This window comes from Apteryx mantelli, chromosome Z (assembly GCF_036417845.1).
Source record: "Apteryx mantelli isolate bAptMan1 chromosome Z, bAptMan1.hap1, whole genome shotgun sequence".
Taxonomy (NCBI): Eukaryota; Metazoa; Chordata; class Aves; order Apterygiformes; family Apterygidae; genus Apteryx; species Apteryx mantelli.
In genome coordinates this window covers 43,381,163-43,406,916 of record NC_090020.1, presented here as the reverse complement: position 1 = coordinate 43,406,916, position 25,754 = coordinate 43,381,163, and the positions used below count along the sequence as shown (strand labels likewise).

Sequence of the window (25,754 nt, the reverse complement as noted above, 5' to 3'; positions counted from 1 at the left end):
TAGTGGTCTGGACACTAAATGAGGTGATTTTTCTCCCATTTTTTGGGCTACTTGAGATAATATTTTCTTATTTACTTCCTTGACATCTATTTGACTCCACTTTTATTTAAAGTGCAATCTTATGATAGTCGTTCTGTAAGTTATAAAAGTAAAGATATGTTTTAAGCATGTGCAAAGAACTAAGTGTTTTTCTATTTGAGAACTTCTTTTCTCTTTGAGGATGACCATGTGTTTTCTTCCATAACAAGTTCCAAAGTTTTTTTGTCTATTAAAGCAAGGTGGAATGGGAGCTTCTCAGTTTGAATGGATGTAGGAGTGTATTGGGGTTTTTTTGTTTTTTTGTTTTGTTTTTTTTAAGACTCAACTTATATGCTTTATTTTAATATGGTATGTTACCAAGAAATTTATAGTGGTAAATTTTTAGGATAAATCTGAATAAGTAAAAAACAGTAAAATAAAAATACGGATCTAAATGAAAGTAACTATTTTTCTCCCCTTCTTTTAAAAGAAATACCTTTTAAAGAGAATGTTGCCAATATACCATTATTACGCAGGTTTAATTCGTCATAATGTTGACGCTTTGGAAGATGACTATTTTGCTCTGTAAGTACTCTGTTTTTTTTTTCTCGAAAGTTTGATCTGGCATGATTTGATCAAATACACTGTAGTGTGCCTTTGTAAATTTAAATACAAGATACAGGAAAAATATTCGAATTTATTTTGAATCTAACTGAATTGTTATTTTTACTGTCCTATAAATGTGTGTTACTTATGGTGCTTCCAATGAAATTTCAGTAGCTGGATTGCTTGGGGTATTTTTTGTGAATTTAATGAGCATAGAAGATGGTAGCTTTTGTTTATTGTGAACAGCTGCAACAGGGTGTTGCTAGTGGGAGGAGAACCCACAGCAGTGAACTTCAGATGTGATTTACAGATCAATCACTAGAGCTTGAAAATAGTTCATTTTACATGGCTACCCAGCATTAGATGCTTGAATGTCAGAATGATGAGGCTAGAGCAAGAGTGGTATAAAACACACAAAGCCTATTAAAAATTATGGTTTGTTGGTAGCCTCACTAATCCCCATGAATATCGATGTCATGAACCCATTGTTGGTAATTTAATTTGATTTTTTTTTTTTAATTAAACCTTTACTGTTTCTAGTAGAGGTTCTCCTGGGTAAACAGCATCATGTGCTAAAACTGTGCTGACTAAGCATTTCTCCAAGTACTCCAAATATAGAATACATGTCTTTTATTCTTGCTATTTTGGCTTCCCTTCAAGAGTATATTTGGAAAAACTTCTTGCAACAGCATGTTGGCTAGGTCTCCAAGACTGTTTGGATCTGTCATCTGAACTGTATGCGAAGTGGATGGACAGCCCTGAGTACAAGTAAGAATGATAATGTGCTCTTAGAAGTGTGCATGTGTTAAGTGAGGTGGAAGGTTAATGGACTCTTACATAGGGTACGCAGAATGGGATGGCTCCTGTATACTGCTCTTTTCTCCACAAAACAACAGAACTTAAGCTTAAAAAAAACCCAGAGACTAAAAATCCCCCAAGCCCCTCCTTTTCCCCAAATTCTAACTTTATATCAAGTTCATATTTATTGCTTTTCATCCAGATTTTACAGTCTGGAGGATGCATAGTGTTGCTGTGAAGACCAAATTCTGTTTAGCCGCAGAATGGCTGAAGCTCAGATCAGGCGTAATATCTCATATTGCCCTATTCCTTTCTACGGTAAAGCCTCCAGCTTTGGGGGCATCATAGGTACCCATATGATTTTTAAGCTTCTGTAGGAAGTACTGAGTTAAACAGTGTTTGTATGATACGGGCATCTGCTCAAGGTAAACCCATCAAATCAAATGCATGGACTATTTGCACGGACAGATGCTGGGAACAGCTGTCAGATGGTGATATCAGAGTCCAGTGGTTAAGTTTCTTGTCTGTGAGAATAGAGGTTTGGGCTCTGATCCCTCCTACCACAATCAGACTTTCTGTATTAGAGCATTGCATTGTTGGAAAAATCTTACAATGTATTGAAATTCGTATTCTCTTTTCTCCCCCTTTCTTTTGACGTTTTTCTATGCAATTATCATATAGTATTGGCACTGGTGAGTGAATGTTTAAATTTTATTATTATTTTTGTTTTATTTGTTACAGTTGTGTAATTTTTATGAATGTTTTTGTTGATGTATGTAGTTGGCTAAGTGAACTGAACTTGTATTTGTACTTTTTTTTCTAAATAGCTGTAGTGATCATCCTCATAAAAAAAACAAACTGTGCTTTAAAGGTAAACTAAAAAGCTTAAATATACTAAACACACTCTGGTGTGTTCCACAGACAATATTCTTACTATCACACACTAAAAGCAACAATGCTATGCTAAAATCTGAGACCGTTTTCAGAACAGCCACACATTTTCCCCTATTAATAATATTTGAAGTGATTTTTTTTCCTGTTAGGATTTTACATACCTTATCTGAGTTCAAAAGTGTGTGAAATATCTGTGATGTGGAAAAAATGATCAAGTTTCAAGGAGAAGAAATCATGGGAAGTAGGAAACTTCTTAGGTTTCAAATAATGGGTCAGTGTTCTTGTTCAGTAAAAGAGGAGGCTTTTCATATACTGGATAGAAAAGGACAAGGGCACAATAACCTTTTGTCTCACCTTTCACAGAAAGATACCTTTAGATGCTCTGTTCTTCATTCTTAGACCAAAATTCATAATGGTACATTATAGTTATTCTGCCACAGGCTAGCACCATGTATGTTGTGATACCGGGCAGGATTCTCATATCTGTTGAAGGGAATAGTGGTTTTCCCCTTCAAATAAGTTGATCAGCCTTCAGCTGAACCTTTCCAAACATTGACCTCACAGAACTTAATCATTTAGACTTGATATTGTGCATTTTTATATGTTCTGTGGAAAGAATAAGCTGAGAGCCATGATTTCCAGCCAGTTTCTTAGTATTACTCCTTTTTTGCTCAGAGTAGTGAAGTAGACCTCTCTAAATTAGTTTATTCCCTGTGATTCTGTGTTGTTGGTTTATCTGCTTAGAAAGAAGAAAATGAGCCTAGAGGAAGGGACAGTGTTGCTGTACATTTTAGTTAGTTACTAAAGGTAACTATACTACTGTTACTCTTAAAACTTAAGAAGTCATCACATCATCTCTGTATTGACTCCAGGAAAATGACATAACATAACCCACCACTCTTCCTAGCAGTTTGTTGCATGTTACCCAAGATCCACAAGCACAGGAATCCTGGAAGACCAATAATCTCGAGCCACAGGACCATCCCTGGAAAAAATATCGAGATCAGTAAGCCCCACCCCTAATCCAACATTAAAAACAAAAACCCAAGCTCCAAATTTTCTTTGGGTCACAACAGAGGTCCTCCTCTGTGAACTATACAACACAAACCGCTTCCAGGCCACTGTAGATGTCACCAACCAGTACACTGATGTCCCAGACAGTGCTGCCCTTGCAGCCTGCCTTCCATAGTCAATGTTCAGAGCTGCAGCCAAAAGGTTCACTGAGTTTATCCATTTCATCTTCACCCACAACAACTTTACATTGAATAACCAACATCTTCTTGCGACTGTTGGGGCAACTGTGGGTATCAAAATAGCAGTATTGTAGCCAAGGCAGCTTTTTAGGAAGCATCTGGAGAAGAAGTTTTTAACTAACTACCCTTAACCCAACATTGAACTGAAAACATACAGATGATTTCTCTATCATTTGAGTGGGAAATCTCAGTACCTGCTTTGCTTTCCCCCACAAATTCAGTAATCTTCATGCCAACATCAAACTGAATCCTATGCAAACATCGCTTCTGAAGGCACCATGGTCACCATAAAATCCACAGTGCAACGCTCATGTGATTGATGTCCTAGACTGTGCTGTGAAAGAGTGATGTTGAATACCACAGATACACGAACTGGTTTAACCCAACTGTTTTAAAAAAGATTTTTGGTTTACCTTTAAACTCCATGTTTTGTCAATGTTTAAGTCATAAACAAAGCAATCAAATTTCATAGCTTTATTTAGATTGCTGTTTTATATGTATTTCTCATTTTGTGCATATTTTAACTGTAAATAAACATGTATTTTCAGTTACACGTTAACTGCTTATTTTCACTTTATAACAATAGAGTACCCTTTAATTATATTTTGCTTTGCAGTATTCCATATTTAATTAGAAGAACAATCTGTTGCTATGGTGTTGCAATGGGAAGTGATAAAGAATGGAATTTTGCATGGGAAATGTATAACCAAACCAACTCCACAAAGGAAGAGAAAGACATCCTGCTCTCTGCCTTAAGCTGTTCCAGAGAATCATGGTTACTTTACAGGTGACCTGGATCAAATTATATTTTTGTGTATATAAAAGTAAGACATAAAAACACAAATACTGTACTAAGCTGGACAGAGGTGTGCCTGCTGCAGAAACATATATCCAACAGACCAGTGGCAGATTCGTAAGGATTTTTTTACAGAAAAAGTATGATAAGCAGGGCAGAAACAAATGAGCCTTCTGCTGTTATAATATCCCAGACACTGGTAATCACGGATTTCTTGAGCTGGTAAATATTTCTACTGTATTATGTCTAACACTAACAATGGACTTATCTTCTCTCAATGTGTTCAGTTCCTTTGTTGAACTAGGACTTCAGGCTTTATAGCAGACTATGGCAACATTCCATAGTATAATTGCATGTTGTATGAAAACATACTTTTTGTTTTTTGCTTTAACCTTGATCCCATTGGCTGCCCTTACTCTCAGCACTGTGAGAAATAGTAATCATAATTTGTCTTGACATTTTTCCCTACTGTTTATGGTTTATGTCACTTTCCCATATACTTTCTCCCCTGGTTACTTTCCTTCCAAGCTAAGGTGTCATTGTCTGTTTAGCCTTTGCATGGAAGCCAAATCGCCTGTTCCTAGGTTAAGGACAAAAATGAAAATGGGCTTAGTAAGCTGTTCACCATTTGAAGTGCAGTCTCACACTCCAAAGTTGTCTTCTAAATATTGCAGTGTGGAATACCATAGTTATTATCTTTCACTGGCTTCCATATGAAACCTCTTCACTTTGTAAGCAGAAAGACGTTGAAGCTGAATTCTCTAATCTGTCATATCTGCGTTACCCTAAAGAATAGCTCACAGGATAAAAATTTGCCAGTGACTGCCTACACAACCATCTCCCTCCCATTGACATAAACTCCGTGGATGTAAAGCTCTGAAAGTAGCAGAGGTGTTTCTCCTGCCAACCCCCTGCTCTTGTGATGGTGGTCATGTGAAGGCAGAACAGATATGCTTGTGAAGAAAGCAAGGTGGAGTGGGAAGACGTGTCTAAGTAGAGCTGTGCTGATTTTCCATCTAACCTATGGTCATTTAGTGACATTCTGTCACCAAACACAGACTAGCAGTGGTCCCTGACCAGCTGTGAGTTATATTGAAACCAAGATGATGACACTGGTTCAGGGAGTTGTGGTGACATCCTTCCTCCCTGTGCCTTAGTAGTTAACAAGCCAATCCATTTTTCTAAATGCCATCTTGAAAGCCTCTTTGGATGAGGAGTGTTAAGCTGGGCTTTTTCTGGCCCTCAGTATAGTTTGTCAGTTCAGTTAAGCATGTTGGTGGCATGCAAATGGGAGAAATCCCTGCTTACTTACTCTACCCATAAAAGCAGCTGCCTGCACAAACCTGTGAGAAGATGACTCTAACTGTGCTACTTCAAAGTAGGAGACATGCAAAGGTATGTATTTGGGCAACAAAGAGGAGGGTTATATATTTACTTTTTCACAATATTCAGGCTCCCACTGCTGTCAACAACAGTGGCAGGTAATTACTTAAATGCTTTTGAAATCATGCCTTAGCTTCCATGGAAGTGTATCAGACCCCTGGTCACTGCAATAGGTCTCCTCTGCATAACAGAGTGCCTTGCTGCTGCTCGCTCTATAGGCTCCGTCTGAGTCAGAGCAGAGTGAGTCCCCAGAAATTCAGGAGCAGTTTGCTCTTCCACAGGGTTGTCGGGTGGAAGTGAGAGATTGTCCTTAGTTCTTCTTTAATACACGGCTAAGAAAAGCAAATATATCCACCTGATGTGCTGTCCTCGTTTCACTGAGAAACGGAGAGCCAGTGCGTAAGAACAGGGAATTTCAGCAACATAAGCGGGAAACACAAGCTGAATAGACAGCTCAGAGTGACACCAACTTTAGTATAACATTCTCAATTCTGGTAATTGTTGAGATAAGAATTTTCACAAGCTGATAAATGTTTCCAGATCATGGTTAAACAGCAAGTGATAGTTAATCTTTTTTACTTCTTTTCTAACAGATACTTGCGATATGCACTCAGCGATACATTATTTTCTTCCAATTGTACTTCAAACATCATCTTATATGTGGTGGCTAAGGATATTGGGCAGCGCATGGCCTGGGAATTTGTTACAGAAAATTGGCCGCTTCTAAGTAAAAGGTATGGAAAACAGCTGTTTTCGGGTTCCCTTTATTTCTGAGGCTCTTTGGTGCTTTCCTCTATCTTTAGGTTCAAGCTGTAAAATCCAAGCATAGATTTTCCTTCTAGATAGGGCTTTTTTGTAATGACCCATGTGATTCCTTAAGTGCATAGACCAGAGGATTCAGCTCTCATTAGCACTTAATGTCAAAAAGAGCTCATATCAGACACCAAGTGCTTAAAAAATGAGTCTGTTCATGACTGCCTCAGTGCTTGTAGGTGTTAAACTTCTTGGAAAATCTGATCCCTGTTTACCTAACTAAATGGTGAGCTTCCCCAAAAATCCCAGTTGTGAGACAGTGAAAGCTAAAAATCTGTCTCTTGGAGTAACCTTAAGATGTGCTTAGTGACAACTGGTAGGGGGAACCAGTAAGCATGATATAGGTGGAGGTATGACTGATGTGTTTCTTATTACTAGCAACTGTGCAAACTATTTTGCCCTGCTGCTTGCAGTCCAGGTAGTATTTCACACTAAACAGAATAAACTTTCAAAACAGGAATAGCTGTAGCTTCCTAGTGGTTTGTAAGAGTAGGAGGGTGCATGGCCCAAATACTGTGGTGACTGGCCATGTAGAAAGATGGTTTCGGAAATGGATAAAAGGAGAAGGCAAAGTCATGATGGACAGCTGGAGCCAGGAGAATCAGTAAGAGATCTGAACACGAATAGACCTGAAGGAATAGTGATGGACTAGGATCAGCCTCATCACTGGGAGTGTAGCATTAGACTGCACAGATGAAACCATCATCACCCTAAGTTTTGTCCACTACACGTTTACCTAGGCTTTCTGTAATATGGTGCAAGGCAGGCTTTCTGTAGGCAAGTGGGGAAGCTTTCTAGTTCATCCTTTTTACTGAATAAATAACAAGGTAAATTTCTTGGTGCACAGTCAGTCAGACAATTCTGCAGGCAGCAGAAAAATGCACTGTTTGGCAAATCCCAGAAGAGTAGGCCCCCATATGCTCTAGAAATGGGTTTATCCACTAGCATTTCCTAAGCCCAAGTGTAAAATGCATCAGGAGCAAGACTGTAACCTCTCTTCCAAAGAGAGTACGGTGAGACAGGGGATAGGAGCATGCAGGGTTACAAGGGTTGCAAGGACTAACTATGGCATTAATCCCTGGCTTATGGCCTAGCCCACCTCCATCCTACCTGCACTGCCGCAGGTGAGCTTGCATCAGGCTATCTGGCTGGAGCAAAGTAAGCATCTTTAACATTTGTTCCAAGACTCCCCCTGTCTCCTAGGCAATGGTGAAAAGGAGTGTGGCTGTAACACCATATGTCCCTGCTATCCTTGGGGGCAGAGGTGTCCTTTAGGAGCCATTAGTGGCAGCGTAACCGAAACCAGCCACTTGGGAGCATTCAGTTGTGTATTTGAAGTGTATTTGTATTGCTAATTCTAGTAAAGGCAAGTTGTGGCAGGTTTGTGCCATGCCACCTTGTTCCCTTATGGAACTTTTCTACACTTTATACTGATGAGAAATTTGCAGGGAAACAGACCCCTTATTTTCAAACTAAGACAATAATATGGGTGTTAGCTTTATACGCTATCCTCAGAATACCAACAGAAACACCAGGTTGTTAGAATCATTATTTCTTAGCCTTTCTAGTTAGGTTTAGCTGTATGGGCTGACAGAGGTTATCCGTTTTAGGCAGAGAAGGTGATTCGTGTTACCAAAGCAGAAATACCAAAACTTACAAAGAAATAAAAATGATGGGTAATGAGTGTGCTTCCTCCTGCTCAAATGTCTAAACTGAACTTTAATGATGTTTCTTTAAAAGGGGAAAAAGAGTACCCAATTGCAAACTTCAGCTTCGGTGGTATTTCCAGTATGATAAATAATAAACACTGGGAATATTTTCAAAGAAGATGAAAAGTAGCTTATTTGCTAACATGCTGATGGAAGGATCTTTGTCTCACTTTTACAGATGTGGGAGGGAATTGTTATATGATGTATTAAAAATAATGGCAAGATTTGTCAATACAGATGTACAGATTCAAGAGGTAAGTTAATAACAAAGTAATTTCAACTTTATTGTCAATTTGTGAATACAGATTTTTAAATCTCTTGTTTCTTAAAGGAATCAGGGAATGTATTGTATAATGTTGCTGTGTTGAGACATGGAGAAAAGTTACGCTTTCTCATCTGAGAAACAAATGTATCATGAACTCACAGCTCTGCTGTCACATTTGCATGCAGTTGGTTGTTAAGTATGGTGTAAAAGTGAGCTTTTGAGCAGGGATGCACACCGTCCTGCTCTTTGTGGTTGCAGCATATGGGACTGCCTGCCCATGTGCTGGACAGATGGTGTGCACATGTGTGATATATCACTCAGGGCAGCCTCGATGAGCCTGTGAACAATACTTTCTAATTGGGCCGCTGTATATCTGGAAAAAGAGGATGTGTTTTGGGAAAAATGCTGAAGGGTGAAAATATGTGATTGGTGGCTGTAGGCTCTCTTTAGCTTATTCCCCACAGTAATCCACATCATAGTGGCTGTGCCAAATGGATGGCCATTGCTGCTTGTTTCATTCTCTTATTCTTTCCCCTCCAGTCCAAGTCTCAGCAGATTCTTTCCCAATGTATTCCTTATTTTCTTATCAGCTCAGCTTTTGTGCTCTCTGCGTTTGATCCACATGTCTGTGCCAGCCCTGAGCTGCTGGGATCTGTCATAGCACAAAAAATATTGGTTCCATTCTTTGGGTGTTGGTTGACGCACACATAAAGCAAGTAGCTGGGAAAGGATGCTTAATGAGGACAGCAATTCAGAGAGTTAGCTCCTAAAATCAAATCTCTCTTGAGCATGCATGCACTGTTTTTCATGTCATGTCATGTTCTTTACCAAGAAGTCTACTCCCTACAATGGCAAAGCAGTTGCCCAGTGCCAGCCTTTCAGTTAATCTTCAGGCTTGGGAAAGAGTCTCAATAAATATCAGCAAAGATGCCTCATTTTTGTCTTTAAAATCTGTCCATAGAGATCACCTTTGCCATGATGCCTACAGAAAACTTGCCAAAAGTTAGGCTGCTGGCATGGTAGTGTAGCTGGTTGTCATGCTGACATCTATCTCATTTCTCTCATTGTTTCATTCCCCTTCTCCCCCCTCAGTGGTGTGCGTTTCTTTGCTGTTCTTCAGTCCCCTGTTGTCATCTGCATGTTAGATTGCTGAAAGAGACTTACTCTTCTGTGATTGTAGAAGAAGCAGCACAAGAAGATGCTGATACCCAGCTAATCCTAGACAGTGTGTAGTACTGCTAGTACTAGTGAAGTTGGCTGTATTTGGAAGGATTTCCAGAGGGATGGCAAAAAGGCACATTCCTTGTGTGCTGGCTCCTTTAAGGGTTTGGTTCTTGGAGGTGCAGATTGCTTGTCCCTTGAAAAAGCTGGACTTTCGAACTTTCTGTCATTTTTCAAAATGGAGTTTTTGACCCTGGAGTGGGCCAGTACATTGCTGAATTAAAACATTCTGGCCCCCGTAAAATGGCGGTAAAACTGCCACTGAATTCATGGAAACAAGAATCCCACCTTCAATGTAATATTTAAGCTTGCCCCTACCCACTCTTTGCTTCCTGAAATCTTCCCCTTTTCTACATACTTCTAGCTAAAGCCTCTGTCAGATGATGCATAGTTGTTTACTCTGCTCCAATTAAAACTGCACAAACTAACCTCATGTATTTATTTTTTCAGTTGCAAATTTTTTATAATACGACACTGGAAGAGGATGAGAGGGTGGCTACCACTGTACTGCTGGAGTTTGCAAAATTTGAAAATACAGAAAGGAGAGAAATTCTAACTAAAGTTGCTGACTGGTTACAGAAAAATATAGATGATTGACTTGAGGAAACAATTTCCAGTATATTTTAGTGCAATTCGCTAGCATTTTGTTATTCATTTTAAGATTTAATTAAAGATAAAGCACACTTTTATGAGTTCTGTGGTTGTCATCCCAATTGGAAAGTCTGGCTAAACCAATTCACAATGAAAAGATTCATCAAGAAAAATAAGGAAATATATTTTCATATTATATCTGACTTAATTTCCTACTGGATGAGTTGTTAGTAGAGATATGTTGCTAATAATAACCTAAAATACAGATACAGCCCTAAAACCTTTGGGTTTGAGCTAGAAGAGTTTTATGTTCTGTGTGGGTTTTTTTTGTGTGTGTGTGACCTTGGGCAAGTCATTTAATGTCAGTCTCAATTTCTGTGTTTGTAAAATGGAAAGGGGATAACAATTTAGAGCAGTGCCATGCGACAAACTTGCAAATGTCTTCTGAGTTGTGGAGAGCTGTGGACTAAAGACACTTCAAAGTTTAATTGTAACAAATGAATGACCTGTCATTTAAACGCTTCATCTTTCCTTAGCGAATCTGTATGGGTTTGTACTGAATGTGTCTGCAATCACATTTTTGTTTGATTAGGAATGTGCTTTTGAAGAAGAATGTGCTTTGGGTCCTGTCCCAGAGCAGCCTTGGGGTGTATGAGCGGATTCTTCTTGGAAGACATTAACCAGGAGATGACGAGCTCCTGGGGCACATCTAATACACTCCTCCATCTGATGGCTATTCTATCTGTGGGACTAGAGTGCAGTTAACCTAAACTAACACCTCTGAAACATGTTAGGTCATCATCATCATGTGTTTTCATTCTTACTGTGCTGATCTGCTCACTAACGTAGACGTAGGTTTAGTCATCTTGCTTACAAGGTGTTTCAGAGGTGATAGAATTCAGGCCATTAGTATTAGCAAAATATATTAGCTTGTGATTGAAGAAATATAGGCTTCTCAGTCTATGCAATTTATTCATTTGTGTGGTAAAAGTTTCACAACAAAAATACTGTACTGGTGCTCTGGTTAACATAGAAAACAATGTTATGTGGGAGCCCAGGAAACCAAAGAAGTTACATGCCACACTATGAGGAGACAAGGAATGAAAAACAGACCAATATACAATATTTCAAAATCAGACTTGTCAATATAAGAACTTTTTTATTGGCATCCTCTAAGTACATTTAAGGAAAATATTGCCATGTTGGCTGCAATGAATCTCCTTTGCTCCCCAGTGGTGCATAGGGGAATTGAAGCTATTTTGAAGCTACTGGAGGATCTCTTTAGCATATGGGAATTACCAAGTGATGGAGCCAGGTTTGTGCAAGAATCCTTTGATGACTTTGGCTCTTGATCCAGTTAAGGGCAGTGCCAGAGAAAAGTGTGTGCAGTTTTGAGGGCCTTCATCAAGCTGATTCAGACAGCAGATCAAGTCAGCTAGGTTAGGATGAGTTACCGGGGAGGGGGGGTGCTGTGCCTCAGTGTTTCCAGTTACTCCCATCAGTCTGTTGCTGGCTCTGAATGGCTCATCAGATAGACTAAGCAAAGCTTTAGAAAGTCACAGTTGCAGGATCCATGTACTGATCTTCCCATTGCAACATTTTAGCCCTAAGCCCAGCATGTCCAAAGCATTTCCTTCGCACCCACTAGTAACCACTCTTCCTTTTTATTCTTTCTTTTTCTTCTTTTTACTGACTGAAAATTTTAATTAACATTGCCAATATGTAAATAACTACTAAAATAATTTTAAATAAGAACATATTTTCAGATGACCACTTCTGACTAGCGCATGCTTCTTGACTGGCCTTCTATATTCTAGAACATAGCTGAACAGTTTTCATGGCAGAGGCGAATGGTGCAGGTGATTTGTATGGAAGCTGCCTGAATAGGAGTAGGTCTGAATCTCTCATTCTTCCATTGTTCACACATTTATACTTGTTGGCTTATAGCAGCGATAGCTGTGCAATGGCAGTTCTTTGTGCTGTTGAGTACAAGCTGAATATAGAGGGTTGAAGGGGGAGAAATGGGAGATGCAGCAAGGGAAAGGGAAGTGGGAGGGAAGAATCCAGAGCAAGCTGGGAAAGCTGCTTTGTTGCTAAGGGAGTTGGGCTGAAAGGGAGTTCATTGAAAAGTATGAGGTTGACAGGACTTCAGGAAATGAGCTGAGATAGTATGGGGAAGGAAGTGTGGGAAGCTACAGGAGCAAGGGAAGATCCAAAGAAAATGGAGTAAAGAGAGAGATGTTCAGGTTCCTCTTGCATGTGTTGCCTGCCCTGCTATCTGGTTCAGTGACTGAGTCCTACCATCTCCAAAAGCTCAGGATCAGGAGGGCTTCCTTGCCCCAAAGGAACTAGCCATGAGGTATTTTGAAGTATTATACTGTGTTCTTTTAAAGTCTGTGTTGTTTGTCCAGAAAGAGCTGGATCCCTGTTGCTGGCAAAACAGTCTTAACTTGGAGCATCTTAATTTATTGCCAATCAGCACAAACTTTTACTTGCTAATTCTAGTATAGAGAAAAGAAATAAAGAGAACAGTTAAATAGGGAAATGTCTTTCCTTCCCTTTCCCTAGGCTCAGCTTCAGTTAAACACCTCTCCTCCCCCTTTGCTAGTCTCAACTCCCCTTGTTTTCACCACTTGTCACACGCAGTCCCTCCCAGTCCTTCAGTGAGGCAGTGGGTGGTGCAGGGGTAGGGGTCGTGTGTGTGATCCTTTTGTGTGCTGCTCCTTGTGTCTTTCTTGGGGTGCCCCTGCCCCAGCCTGGGTTGCCTGTGGGCTGCAGTCCCTCAGGGACGTCCCTGCCTAGGCGTGGGCCAGCCATGTCCCAGTACCTCCTTCTCCAGCCATGTTCCAAACAACATCTTCCACGTGTCTCCTCTGTTTCACTTCCTCTGTTTTCTCCTGCACCTCATGGGTGCTGCTCTGTCTTAAATGCATTTGAGCAGTGGTGCCACATGTTCCCCTGACTGGTTGAAGTTTTGGCGTGTAGTGGGTTGTCTTCATCCATTTCAGAGCATTCAGATCAGGCTGCGAGTGGCACAGGGCAGTTCATGGCCTCCCTGCAGTGGCCCCCTGCCACCCCCAACCTGCCAGGTAAGCCCAGGACTTTCTCCCAGAGAGTCTCCACTGCACTTGCCTCTCAGTGCACAGCTTCCAGCTTTTCTCCAAATACTAGGGTTTGCACTAAAAAATCCGGTGTTGCTTGTCCCCCCACTACCCGGCGCTCTTCCGGCCAGTTTCCTGGGGAGCCAAGCTGCTCGCAACGTGAAGACAAACTCCAGAGCTGTTTGGGTTGAGATTCAAGAGAGCTGGCCAGCCGTGGCTGACCTCCGCTGCTGACACTCAGCAGGCTGAGCGCTGGCTGTGTCCCCTTCATCCCCACCATGCCGAGGGGCTGGAGGCGCGGGGGCCTCATGGGATGTGACGGCGCTGGCATGTGAGTGTGGACGCGGCAGCCCGTTGCAGGCACAGGTTGTCGAGATGTGTGCCGAATGCTGCGCAGCCGTGCAGATGGTAGCGAACAGAAAGGGAAAAGTCACCAGTGCATACCCTGGCCCAGAAGTGGAGAGGGTCTTCCAGAGCAAGGGACCAGAGGCACTTTTTTGGTGCCCTTTTCTGTGATTCTCAGACCTTTTTGGTGCTGTTTTCTGTGATTGTGTCAGATGTGCTCAGTGAGGGAAGGATGTAAGAGGGGAGACTGTTGGAGCATGGAGTGCATTGCCCCCCCGGTGCTTGGTGGGCTCAGGGAGGAGTTTGGCCGGCCAAGCTCGAGGGGGGCTCCTTTGCTGGCCAGAGCTGCATTGGAGGCAGTGGGAAGCGAGGGCTGCCCCTCCTCGCCCTTGGGAGCCGCAAGTCCGGCCCTCACCCAGACCCGCTGGCTCAGCTTCCCCTCTCGGCTTCCCGGCTTGACCCCAGCCCTGCCCCTATGGCCCTGACAGGGGATCGCTGGGCCAGGCCAACACCAGCTCTGGCCCCGATCCTGACTGGGACTCGCCAGCCCATGCCCTGGCTCCAGGTGGTGAGGCTGCTGCTCCCGCCTGTCTGGCACCACTCGGCTCCCAGCTCCCCTTCCCCTGTGGAGCAGCCGCCCTCGCTGCATCCCCCCAGCTAACCGCAGGCAGCAGGGCAAGGACGGAGAGGGAGGAACCGCCAGGAAAGCAGGGTCAGGGGAACCGTTTGTGCGAGGGGTGGCGGCGATCACTGGGGAATCACCACGGATGAACCAAGGAGCAGGAGGAGGATGGGGAGGGAGACACGGACCTCACCTACCCAACAAAATGGTCATGGTCATGCAGGGCACCCCACTGCAAGCTGTAGCGCTGCTTTGAGCGGCTGCCAATTGCTGGGAGCTGTGGGGAAATGGGGTCAAAGGGTGCTGGTGAAGTGGCCCCCTGCATCCGGGGATTGGTTGCCAGTCAAGAAAACAACTAATCCATGCTTTTGGCTTTGGGGGTGGCAGTAAAATAAATGAGGGATAGGAGAGAGCAGCGTCTTTTGCTGACTCCCTTTGCTTGCGTGGAGGAAATAGCACTAAATAATCCCTGAAGTTTGTGAGGCAGCTGAAATGTGCCCGTGCTGGACTGATTTTGAGGCAGGCTTTACAGTGGCCACCTTCCCTGGAGCAAAAGGTGTTTCCCCTCATGTTTCCAACAAGTCACTTACAGCCTCTTGCTGTTGACATCTTAGCCACAAAAATCATTTCCCAGCCATATTCATGCTTCTTTTCTGTCAATATTTCCCTAAATGAGTATTGCTGTTTTGAGCATCCAGAAGGGAGGAAAAAAGAGACAGAATTAACTGACAAGCAGTGGCAATTTAGAAGAAAAGTGGGAGGAGAATGAGGGGAAAAATGCATAATAAAATGGAAAAAGCAGTGTTAAAACCCCAGTCCGGCTTACGCTTTAACAATCAAATCATGAAGCCCCAAGGAACTGTTTGCCAGTGGGATAAGAACATTACAGGCTAATTTTTTACACTAAAAACTGCAATTTCTTCTCTTCAGCTGCCCATTTTGTAATGGCTGCAGGATGCTACTGAGCACACTGCGCAGCAAAGTATATTAAGGCATATGAGGATATTCACTGATGCAGTATCGACCCCATTACGTGCTCCTGCTTTAATGAGGAACTACCAGCAGCCGCAGCAATGAGAGTGTTGCAAATCCATTGCAATTTTTTATTGCCATTTAATTTAATAGTGGAGGAAATTTGCAGTGAGAAAACCTCACAGTGAAATTAATAGTTCAATTTGGACAGGCTTTACTCTGTAGATAATGTAATTGTGTTGGCCTCGCCTATGATATACTTGTGTAATATTCTTAATGCAGGAGCAATATAATAGAAAGCTGGCTAAATATCAGGTATTATGTTCACATCATAGCTCTTAGTCTGGGAAAGAAGGAAGAATATCCCATATTCTGCAGAAAACAAACAGTGGACATCTCTAATCTTAATCTGGTGCTGTAAACCCACTGTCTGCTCTCACCGAAATGGTGCCGATTCCTTGTGCAGGTCACTGCTCCTTGGGAAGGGAGAAGAGCTGAGCGAGCAGGCTGGCCTATGGAAGACCTTGCAACCTCCTGAAGATCAGTCTCATCCAGGACCTGTTGGGATACAGCTGTATGAGCAATGAATCTGTAGCAAAGCAACCAACTTGTTATTGGAAAATGACCATGAACCCTTCTATTTAGAATCTGGATATCTTTAATTGTTTCTCTACATCTTTTTTTTTTATTCACAGGAACATTTGTATCATGTCTCCCAAAGCATACTTGGAGTCATATGTTCATGGAGGGGAAGACTTGGCCCTGTAGGAATCACTAGGAATTTCACCACCGGTATCAATCTTTCAGGATGTCACCTAAGATTTTAATTTATGTGTATGTCTTCACTCACTCCTAGGCCAACACCCACACAGTAGAAATAACTCTGAGTAGATTGCAGACTGCTAGTTATCATGTATGTCATGATAGATAAATACCATAACTCAAACACAAAGAGAAAGTTCAGAAAAAGTTCAGATTTATGTGCATGTAACTATTAACAGAATGGAAGAGACCAAACTGAAGAAAAGGAGATATTAAGTATATGGCAGATGAATTATAATTTTTGCATTTGTAGAGTTATTAATTTCTGTTTTCTCTATTATATAGAATATGGAGAAAACAGAAGAATATGGGAAAAAATAAAGCAGGATAAAACAAACAGGTTGTATTTTTCTGTTTTTTTGTTTCTTGCTCTTGTAGGATTACCGTAGAGATTTTGTAATTTTTTCCCTTGAGGGATTTCTGTTTTATTTTTCTCAACAAAGAAAAGAGTCTGTGGAAGATAATGACTGTATGTGTAACAGCATTTAAATCACCTAGGTAAAGTCTACTGCTAAAATGTTAATCAACATTTGGTTTAGAAGTGTTCAGAGGAAAAGAAAACAATGTAGTAAATAATAAATTTACTTGCCTTCAGACTGGGTTGTGAAATGCCTCAGAGAATGGATGGATTCAACTGATGAAGACAAAAAGATGTGTTGGACCATTTGTCTAAGCACAACAGAAGAATTCATAAGACTTGACAATTTTGGATGTTTGTTAGGATTTAGTTCTGTTCTAGGAAGAATAATGAAAGCCATCAGTGATTGCAGCAGGCTGGAAATTGGCATCTGAAAGTATCGGGAGAAGCCTGAATTGTCTCCACTGGCATATCCGGCAATCCTGAAAGGCAGAAAGCTGAACTGTGAGGTTGTGATGTCGTTCTAGCCATTGGGGAGCATATTTATTTGATCACTTTTGACTGTTGGAGATGGCAAACAGAGTCAAAAACATTTTGTCTGAAGTGGTAATATAATCCCATAGTATATCCATGTTCTAAAGAAATGTTGATTTTGTCTAAAATACAATAGTCATTACAGTTTTATTGTTTACTTATCCTTTAAAAAAAGAGATCCAAGAAATACTTTTGGTCCGTGAACATACAACAGATGCAGGTAATAAATAAGGACTCTCATCTCAGTTTATATTGTTTCCTCTATTTCCAGCCTTCGTGCTAAGTAAAATTATGTTTAAAAGCCATAGCTAAGGAGACAAGTGCGAGGTCCTTTAAGACAGATACCTGGCACTGTCTTCAGCCTGCCTCTCTGGGGAGCACTATTTCGATGATTTGTCTTCTGTTTCGGTCGCTCTGGGGCTGACGTCATACCCTCGCTATCAGAGGAATTGTGCAGCAGTAAGTCTAGATCAGTCTTTGCTGTGCCAGCCTGTTTCTTTGGTAAGTACAATTTAAAATCCTGGGGAACCTTCCTTCTCTTTTATAGTGTGCTCTGAACTGAACATATCTCCTGCAGAACTGCGATTTTCAGAAGGTGGGTCTGGCAGACCTCTTCTACATGTTGCATGATAGACGCCCATGAGTTTATAATTATCTTTTAGAGTTCAGCTAAAGGATCCCTCACTTCTAGACATGGCGGAAGTGCTCTTGGCGTGGGAAGGAGAAAAGCTCACAAGAATTTGTTTTATTTTACTGGGAGATGCAGAGCCATTCCTCTGTCACCAGTTTTACAGGATCTCCAGGAAATTGGCTGAGTTGCAAGAGACAAGATCTATGTTTTAATCTGTTTTGTGTTTCCTTGCTGTCCTCAAGGCTGTCTTCGGACACACATCTACCTTTGGGACTATGAGAGAAGCTATACGCTAGTTGGTAGGTGCCCCCTCCACCTCTTTACAGCTCACTCCACAGTGCAGACTGAGGAAGATGAATTTATTCTCATTCTTAATTAGGCTAGCACCAGATTTCTTACAGAGATTTCTGGGTGCATAGGTGAGCGTGTCCCCACCCTGCCTGCCAGTGTCTGAGCCCACGGGGAGCTCTGCAGAACTAGACTATGGTTACCATCAAAATGGCTAGGTCTAACCCTTGTGTGCACAGGGGGATCAGAGCCATGGGGACAGCATCTTGCACTGCTCTGGTGAAGGTGATGAATGTGTTTACGTATCTGAGCCAGAGAGGGTCCACTGGGGTGAACAAATATAACTAGTAAACAGCATAGCAAGCTCTGCAGAGATACTGTGGTCAAGCAGCCTGAAGCATCAGGAATGCTATCACCACATTTTATATCTGTTGAAGTATTTAGACAGTGCAAATTGCAAAGCTCATAAATAGAAATAATAAATTCTTGAAAGAACAGATATAGAAAAATATTTCCCTTACGAAAATCATAAACAAATGCAGTTCCTCCCAGCTTCCAACATCTCCTGAAACTGCTCTCTGAACAGAAACATCTGTCTCTTGGATAAATCCAAGTCTCTCTTAATACAACACAGCCTCTAATTTGCTTCCTCCCTTCATCTGCTTTTAGCCTTGTTAGCCCTGCCAAGGGTCTGTGCTGAAATTGCCATTTCCTAGACAGATGCTATGGTCACAGGGGGACCTTGAGCTGTGGCTGATCACCTCCAAGAAGTACTTGCTTCATTCAAAAGATGTGGGAGAGCACAGCTTTTGCAGGGAGGAAGAGTGCGACTGATGGCTCTCCTCTAAAGGCTTCGGAGCCGAAATCTGTATGGAAGTGACTGGTGCTTGAATGCATTGGCTTTGGGTTGATCACTGTAGCCAGACAGGAGTGACCAAAAGCATTCACAGCAGCAGGATAAACACTGCTTCAGGACCACGATTCCTTTCCTTTGGATAATTAAGTTTTGCAGAGTTGAGAGTGGATGTCTGAGTCTCATAGCCTCCCTCTTTCCCCCGCCTCCTTTTCAAAGGATGATATGGAGGAAAATCAGTCTGGTGAGTATTACCAGCTTCTGAACTTTGCACAGTTCCCTAGTCCCACTGTGCCTGATTTTTTAATATCTTTCCTAGAGAGTAAAAATTAACACTTTATTTTTAGAATATATGTGGAGACAGAAAAGTGCTGTATTTTCTGTGGAGAGTATTTTCACTGAGGTGAAAGAGCAGTTGAAATGTGTCTCCAGGTGGAATGAAATTCTGGGGCTGTTCTCCCCTCTCTTGCAAAGTCTCCCCTCTCGTCACTACCAGGTCACTGCTCGAGCCCCTTCTCATCTCTAACCCAGCTTTGGCTGCTCTGTGGAGGGGAGCTGGCCTGGAGGTGCCTAGAGCCAGAGGAGCTCCTGCAGCCGGAGGAGCATCTCTCCCATAGCTTCCCTCTCCTTGCAAAGAGCACTTGCCCAGAGGCACAGTGGAGAAGCAAAGTGCATCCACCTAAGGAGTCCTGAAATAGCTCTTCTCAGGGACAGGGTTTGGGCAATAATCCTAATGTGGAGGGTATCCATTGCAGTGCCTTTTGGGGACAACAGGAGAGACGGGCCAGCACCTGGGGGAGGGGTTTCGAGGAGCTCAAAAGTAGAAGGCTTAAACTTTCCTTGTGCTGTCTGGGGTTGAAATCTGAGGCTCTGGAGCAGCATATATTGTATGGAGTTGTATCTAAGTAGCTTCCCAAGATGAGTAAAATGAAGTAGCTAACATCCATGGTGTACAGTTCTCCCCCACCATTTCTGTGTGACGGAGAGAGAAGGAAGGGGGAGAGGTGATGGATGGCATTTGTAGGGCGGCCTCACAGAGCCCATAGCTCTCCTGGGGTGTTTTGTTAGCAGAGTGAGGGATGCACTTTTTGAAGCGGAAACGTTCACAGCGATAAGGATTGAGATTTAAAAGCCAGGTCTGAAGTCTTCAGAAGCAGAATTGTGGATCTGCATGAAATAATCCAGCTGCCGTAGACCTAACTCTGACACTTGCTTTGGGTGTCTATGAAAATGTCCGAAATGATGGTGCACCCCTCCAGGGATTTTTTTTTTCTCATTATTGGAGACTTAGCAGAAGACTTGTAGCTGGGACAACAGTGGCACCTAGTGGTAAGCGAAGTGACACCCCACACGTGCCACAGTCTTCGTTGCCACCGGGCATCCCCGAGCGCTTTTGCGCTTTCTGAGAAAATCCCATCCCTGACGCTCGCCCTACGGGTGCTCGTGCCGGGTCAGCACTAGATGCAGAGGGGATTGCGCTTCTTCCAAGCGACGCTTCTGCGATATTTTAACATAGGAGTTTTTCTGAGTTTTGCTTAATGGCGAATGATAGAGTGACTTTGGTGATACAGCTTTTGTTTTATATGTTAGTTATTTTATTTTAATACAGTTTTAAAACAGAGGCTGACATGGAGTCACATTTTGTTCTGCAATCGGTGTGGGTTAAGAGTATATAAAAGCCTGGTATGGACACCACCTACTCATCCTAAAACCTAAGACATCTGTGGGTCTCACACTTCCATATATGTCTAGCACCTGTGTATGTATATATTTCATTAGGGTGTTGAAATGAGTGATCATTTGGAAGAAAACTGGAAGAAAAGCAATTCTGCTCAGGAAACATCTGCAGAAAGAAATGCCTCTCCTCCTAAGGACTGCTCAATAACACAAAAACAATTGGTATGACTTCTCAGGTACCATTTTATCAATCAAGATCCTTGCCATTGCCTTCCATTTCTTCCATATTTATTAAAAAAAAAAAAAAAAAAAAAAAAAAGTCAATAGGGAAATACCAGTAATAACAAAGGGAGAAGTGAGCCAAGTCTGCAGTGCAGTAATTTGGAGGGCTAAGAGCACTTTAGAGCCTGAATGAGACAGGAAGGGGGGAACCACAGGGTCACAGAGCAGCTGGGGTTGTGAGCGACCTCTGGAGATCACCTGGCCCAACCCCCAAAATAGAAGAGCGCTCTTGGAGGGAGGGTTGGCTATCTTTTAAGGCTTCTTTAAACTCTGAAAGGTGGCCCTTGTGTTAACCATTTAAATCTCCATAGCTTATTATTTGTTTCCAGTTTGAAACTACATAATTTATGATCAAGTGGAGTGATGAGGCTGAAAAATATTTTATACAAAAAAATCTACTCCACGCCCAAAAGCAGAAATGTCTGAATATTGCAGGTGGATGAGATTGCCCTTCAGGTTTTCAGGAGGATACAGGTGAAGATGCACAGCATCAGCCACCTGCTGTCAAGGGCACATATATGTTTCAAAGTCACCACACCAGCAGATCTGATTGAACTCCCACTGCTTTCACCCTGAGGTGCTACCAGGGCACTCCCTCGGTTTTGAAAAATCACCAGGGCTTCTGAAAGGAATGACACCCGCCAGGGAAGCTGGCAGGTGGCAATTCATCTTGTTAACCTAAAAGGAGAAAAGATCAATTTATACATATGTTTGTGCCTCTGCATAATGCATGACAAATGGATGTACAATGTCCACAGGCATTGTCCAAACAAAACCTCTTTGACATAATGTCCGTGTTCATTTGCATTGACTTTAGACATGACTGACAACGCACATGGGCTGTGTGGAGAGGCAGTACACAAAGACCCTGAAGAACAAGAGCCAATGATTTTTTAACCCCTAAAACTAATCAGCACTTTTATCTAATTGTAAATATGAATTCCAGAAAATATGCAAGAAAAAGCTTCCTCTTATTTCTCAGCTGTGTGACTATTAAAGGTGTTCAGCTTGGCTTTCTTGCCTTTGCCTGTGCTTTTCTCACACTCCTCATTTCTGTGACTGCTTGCTTCCCACACCAGTTGCTCATCCAGACCTCTTCCTTGTCCCCAGATTGTTTGGACAAAGCTGGGTCATGGGCACCTGAGGGAACAGGGACAGAGGAGGGTTCAGAGGGCTAACCCAGCTGAGATGAGTATAGCTATAGTACTTGTTTGTACATTATGGCTAAAATTGAAGAAAAAATACTTGACTTCTGCCACAAGACAACCTTCAAACTCCATGCCACTGTACCAGAGTTAGAGTCTGTATTGAGTCCGGGCTGTTCTCTCTTCTCTTAGGCTGCAAATTTGGTCAGAGGTATAATCAATTAACAGCTAGACAAGCAAACATTTTAAATGATGTGATTCTTAATTTAGGTTGGGTTTTGTCTCACCTTCCTACCTGTGTTGTTTTAAATTATCAAGAATATTAATTTTAATGGCATTTGGAAGCCTGCGAGGGCATTTAGCAGCCAATAAATACTCAGTCTATTTGTAATTTTTATAACTTTGCTGTTGTCTTTTTTATTTATAGCAACAAATAGAGAAACAACTAAAATGCTTAGCCTTTCAAAATCCAGGACCTCAGGTAGCTGACTTCAATCCTGAAACAAGAGAGCAGAGAAAGAAAGCACGCATGTCACAGATGAACCAAGATTTTTTTTACAAGCCCAAGTAAGATGTGCTAATTTATTACAGAGTTTACTTTTTAAAAATTGCTATTATGCTGTTTAACTGAAGATACATGAAATGAATAAAAGCATTAATATTTTTCAGAGAGATTACTTATTAGATGTGAAAGTTGTGCTGGGAAAATAAGCTTTTTCAGTGTGATTTAAAGGAATTTTGACTGACTTCTTTGGTGCACACATTTTTAATAACAGTGCCTATTGCAATTAGCATCTTATGCTGGTATTTCAGTATGTTGTAAGGGTGTTGAAATACTTGTTTCTGATCAGACGTTTTCCACATTAGTTCTGTTTAGTCTTTGAACATGTTGAAGTGGTCTCTGAGAATCACTTTTTTTTTTTCCTCTTTCCTGCAGAATTACAAAGAAGTATGACAAACACGGCAGGCTGCTTTGTAATAACGCTGATTTGTGTGACTGCCTGGAAAAGAACTGCCTGGGTTGCTTCTATCCTTGCCCCAAATGCAATTCAAACAAATGTGGACCAGAATGTCGCTGCAGTAGGAAATGGGTTTATGATACAATTGAGACTGAGGCTGGGGATGTGATCAGCATGTTGCCATTTATTGTCCCTGACTGATGTTGTTCTGGTTTTTATTTGCATCTGAGCAAAGTTCTTCTTTCTTCTAATTTTATTAAAGTAAATCTTGGCTTTATGAATTGTCCCTAGTGAAGCGCCTCCAGTGGTGCTTGTGCTTCTTTACCACTGCTACCCAGCACATCTTAACCTTCTCCATTAGGCACAAGTATGTATTTTGTTCTTCCCACTTCTTGCCAGGATTGCTGAGGCACCTAGATAGTTTCTCCTAAATCTTGACTTTCTAAAAGTGAGGGTGTCTGGACTGCTGTGGGCAAGCAATTTTCTCACCCTGGGAAGCTGAATCACATTACTTGGAATCAGCTTTTCCTTACTAATTTCTTTGCCTGTGCATTTACTCAGACGTGTGATACTGCTATCCATTTGTGAATGCTTCTCTAAGCATCTTTCCCTTCTGACGCATTCATGCCTTGTCTGTACGAGGCAGGGCACGTTTGAAATAACACTGTCCTTAACACTGTCCTTTGAAACTATGTCACCACTTTCCAGTTCCCCCAGGATATAAAGGGGAGTGGAAACTGCTCTCCAATTCTTTCCTGTTGCCCAGTGCTACAAGACTGAAACCAACACGTTCAGTCAGCAAGTTTTTCAGCATATTGTGTGCTTGCCTTGATTAGTCATTAATTATAGCTCAGGCTAGAGGTAAATAGATTGCACTTTTTTTGCTGCTGGACAGAAGTCTCTTCAGTTCCAGGAATTTCCTCCTTACCACGAGTCATGGCAGATCTGAAATACCACAAATTATACCCTATAGTCTTATGAGGTAGCTGTTCTCGTTCACTGTGGGCACTCTGTGTCTCCTCTTGCACCCTACTGGAAAAGTGAGGGTCCGTCTGGCCCCTGAAGGGAAGAAGGCTGCCGGTTGCCCCAGACCACCAGGAGCATGCCACTAGGTGGGAACCCACCCCCCAGGCCCTGGGCTTGCTGGGTTTCCTCTGTGCCATAGACTCACTCTGAACTTGATAGAACCAGTAGCTCTTCAAGAAATAAAATTAATTTACATGGATAGGAAGGGGGGAGCCTTCCCTTGAAATAACCTCAAGATCTGAAATGGGCAGGTTTGAATTAGCTTTACTTTTTTTCCACTAACAGGCAAAGAATGAACAGTTTCTCAAGTGGATTCCTCTGGATAAGGCTATATGTTAAATCTTTGAGTAATGTGATTAAACCCAGATTGGTGTAAATCTAGAATTCCATTATTAAGTTCATTGTTTGGTGTTACTTTGTGTTTTTTAGCATGGATTTTGACCCATCACAATCATAGCCAAATGCAGAGAGCAAAAGAGCTCCATCACTGACACACTTAATGCAACTTTGAAAATAAAGCTGAAATCCAGCAGTGAGAACCAGGACAAGGATACTGAAACCGCGAGTGCGCTGCAGTGGCAGTTCTGCTGTGGTTTGAGAACAGCTCCTCACTATTCCAGGCAATGATCCTGCCAACTTGGCTCTTAATTTCAAATGAGCAGCTGACAGCACACAAGAAGTCCTATAAGGGCAGCTACCAGCAAAAAAGCAAGACCAATGTCACAAGTATTGATGGTGAAACTTACTGGTACATGTACGTATGTAAAGGTAATAACAGAGTACCCTTGTCTGATAGCTTTTGTTAGGCAATTACATAATGCCATACTGGAGGACTTTTGCAGGTGGTTTTTAAACCAAATCACTACCAGAGAAAGCTGAGGAGATTTCTTAGCTTCTCATGAAATCATCCAGTCTTTAGATGACATTAGATCATCTTTTTGCCTCATAAGATATCGGTCTAAACCGAATATGTTTTTGCCTTTGGAATAAGGTTGCTTTGGAAAGCTAATGATTAAGGGCAAGCAGCTCAATGAACTGTTCCACAAGGTCTGTCACTTTTTCTTCTCTCTGTCCCCCAAATTATACAGGTTAAACAGTGTGTGACACTGCCACTTTACTTAACCTATCTGTTCCTTGTCCACATGGCTGCTTTGCTGATAGTCACCAGTGATTCCCACTGTGGCTTAAGGAAAGATGAATACACAGGTACATATTAAAGTATACACTAGCCAGGATACCATCTGCCAATCTCTTGCCTAAAAATTGATTCAATTTGTTTAATTTGAATTCACTGTGCCTTCCACTTTATCCCCCTTGTCTTACAATCCATGCACATCTGGAAGGAGATATTCACTTTCTGCTTTATTAAATACTACATTTTTACTTTATTACTGCAAGGAAATCAATCTTACGTGAATGAACAATGTGTGTCTGTATGATTTTTGTGCAGATGAGGACGTTTTTTCCCACACTAACCTCCCATTTGCCTGGGCCTCGTCCTGTTGAGATCCATTTGATTCCAAAGACTCAGCTAAGCAACTTTGGCCATGTATGAACTTGTATGCAAAAGAGAAAGCATACCTGAGGCTTTACCAGATGAGTTAAGCAAGAGACTGGGAGTTTTGAATAAGGCCTAGATATTTCAGTCAGAAGCTCAGACCACTGAATAAATCCTCCTGAGTTAACATGAACTTCTGCATATTGGCTAGGGGCCACTCAATCCCACTGCATCATTTAGAGAAAAATGAATACAAACTGTTATTGAATTTAATACCGTATGTCAACATCTTTT

The 25,754-nt window shown here is 41.9% G+C and overlaps 2 protein-coding genes across 6 annotated transcripts in view; both read left to right on the top strand.

Annotated features, from left to right (window-relative positions):
* LVRN (laeverin) overlaps window positions 1-16,067 on the top strand; it is a 42,216-nt gene extending 26,149 nt beyond the window's left edge. The window contains exons 15-20 of one of the 2 annotated variants that reach the window (XM_067316689.1): window positions 509-603; window positions 1,285-1,392; window positions 4,186-4,356; window positions 6,342-6,482; window positions 8,449-8,524; window positions 15,854-16,067. In XM_067316689.1, the coding sequence (XP_067172790.1) occupies window positions 509-603; window positions 1,285-1,392; window positions 4,186-4,356; window positions 6,342-6,482; window positions 8,449-8,524; window positions 15,854-15,925 (663 nt within the window). In that variant the 3' untranslated portion in view covers window positions 15,926-16,067. Of the gene's footprint in view, window positions 1-508; window positions 604-1,284; window positions 1,393-4,185; window positions 4,357-6,341; window positions 6,483-8,448; window positions 8,525-10,206; window positions 10,444-15,853 lie in introns of those variants that run through there. The other variant, XM_067316687.1, reaches the window with a different exon arrangement.
* A 1,477-nt stretch (window positions 16,068-17,544) lies between these two features.
* Window positions 17,545-24,376, top strand: ARL14EPL (ADP ribosylation factor like GTPase 14 effector protein like). 4 transcript variants are annotated; one of them, XM_067316691.1, is made up of 5 exons: window positions 17,545-17,602; window positions 17,975-18,031; window positions 20,653-20,772; window positions 22,405-22,544; window positions 22,915-24,376. In XM_067316691.1, the coding sequence occupies exons 3-5, from the start codon at window positions 20,662-20,664 to the stop codon at window positions 23,135-23,137; spliced, it is 474 nt and encodes a 157-aa protein (XP_067172792.1). In that variant the 5' UTR covers window positions 17,545-17,602; window positions 17,975-18,031; window positions 20,653-20,661; the 3' UTR covers window positions 23,138-24,376. The 4 variants fall into 4 exon arrangements, with proteins under 4 accessions (XP_067172792.1, XP_067172793.1, XP_067172794.1 ...); XM_067316692.1 differs by lacking the exon at window positions 17,975-18,031 and having other exon boundaries at window positions 17,576-17,602; XM_067316693.1 differs by lacking the exon at window positions 17,545-17,602 and having other exon boundaries at window positions 17,722-18,031.
* Window positions 24,377-25,754: the final 1,378 nt, after the last annotated feature.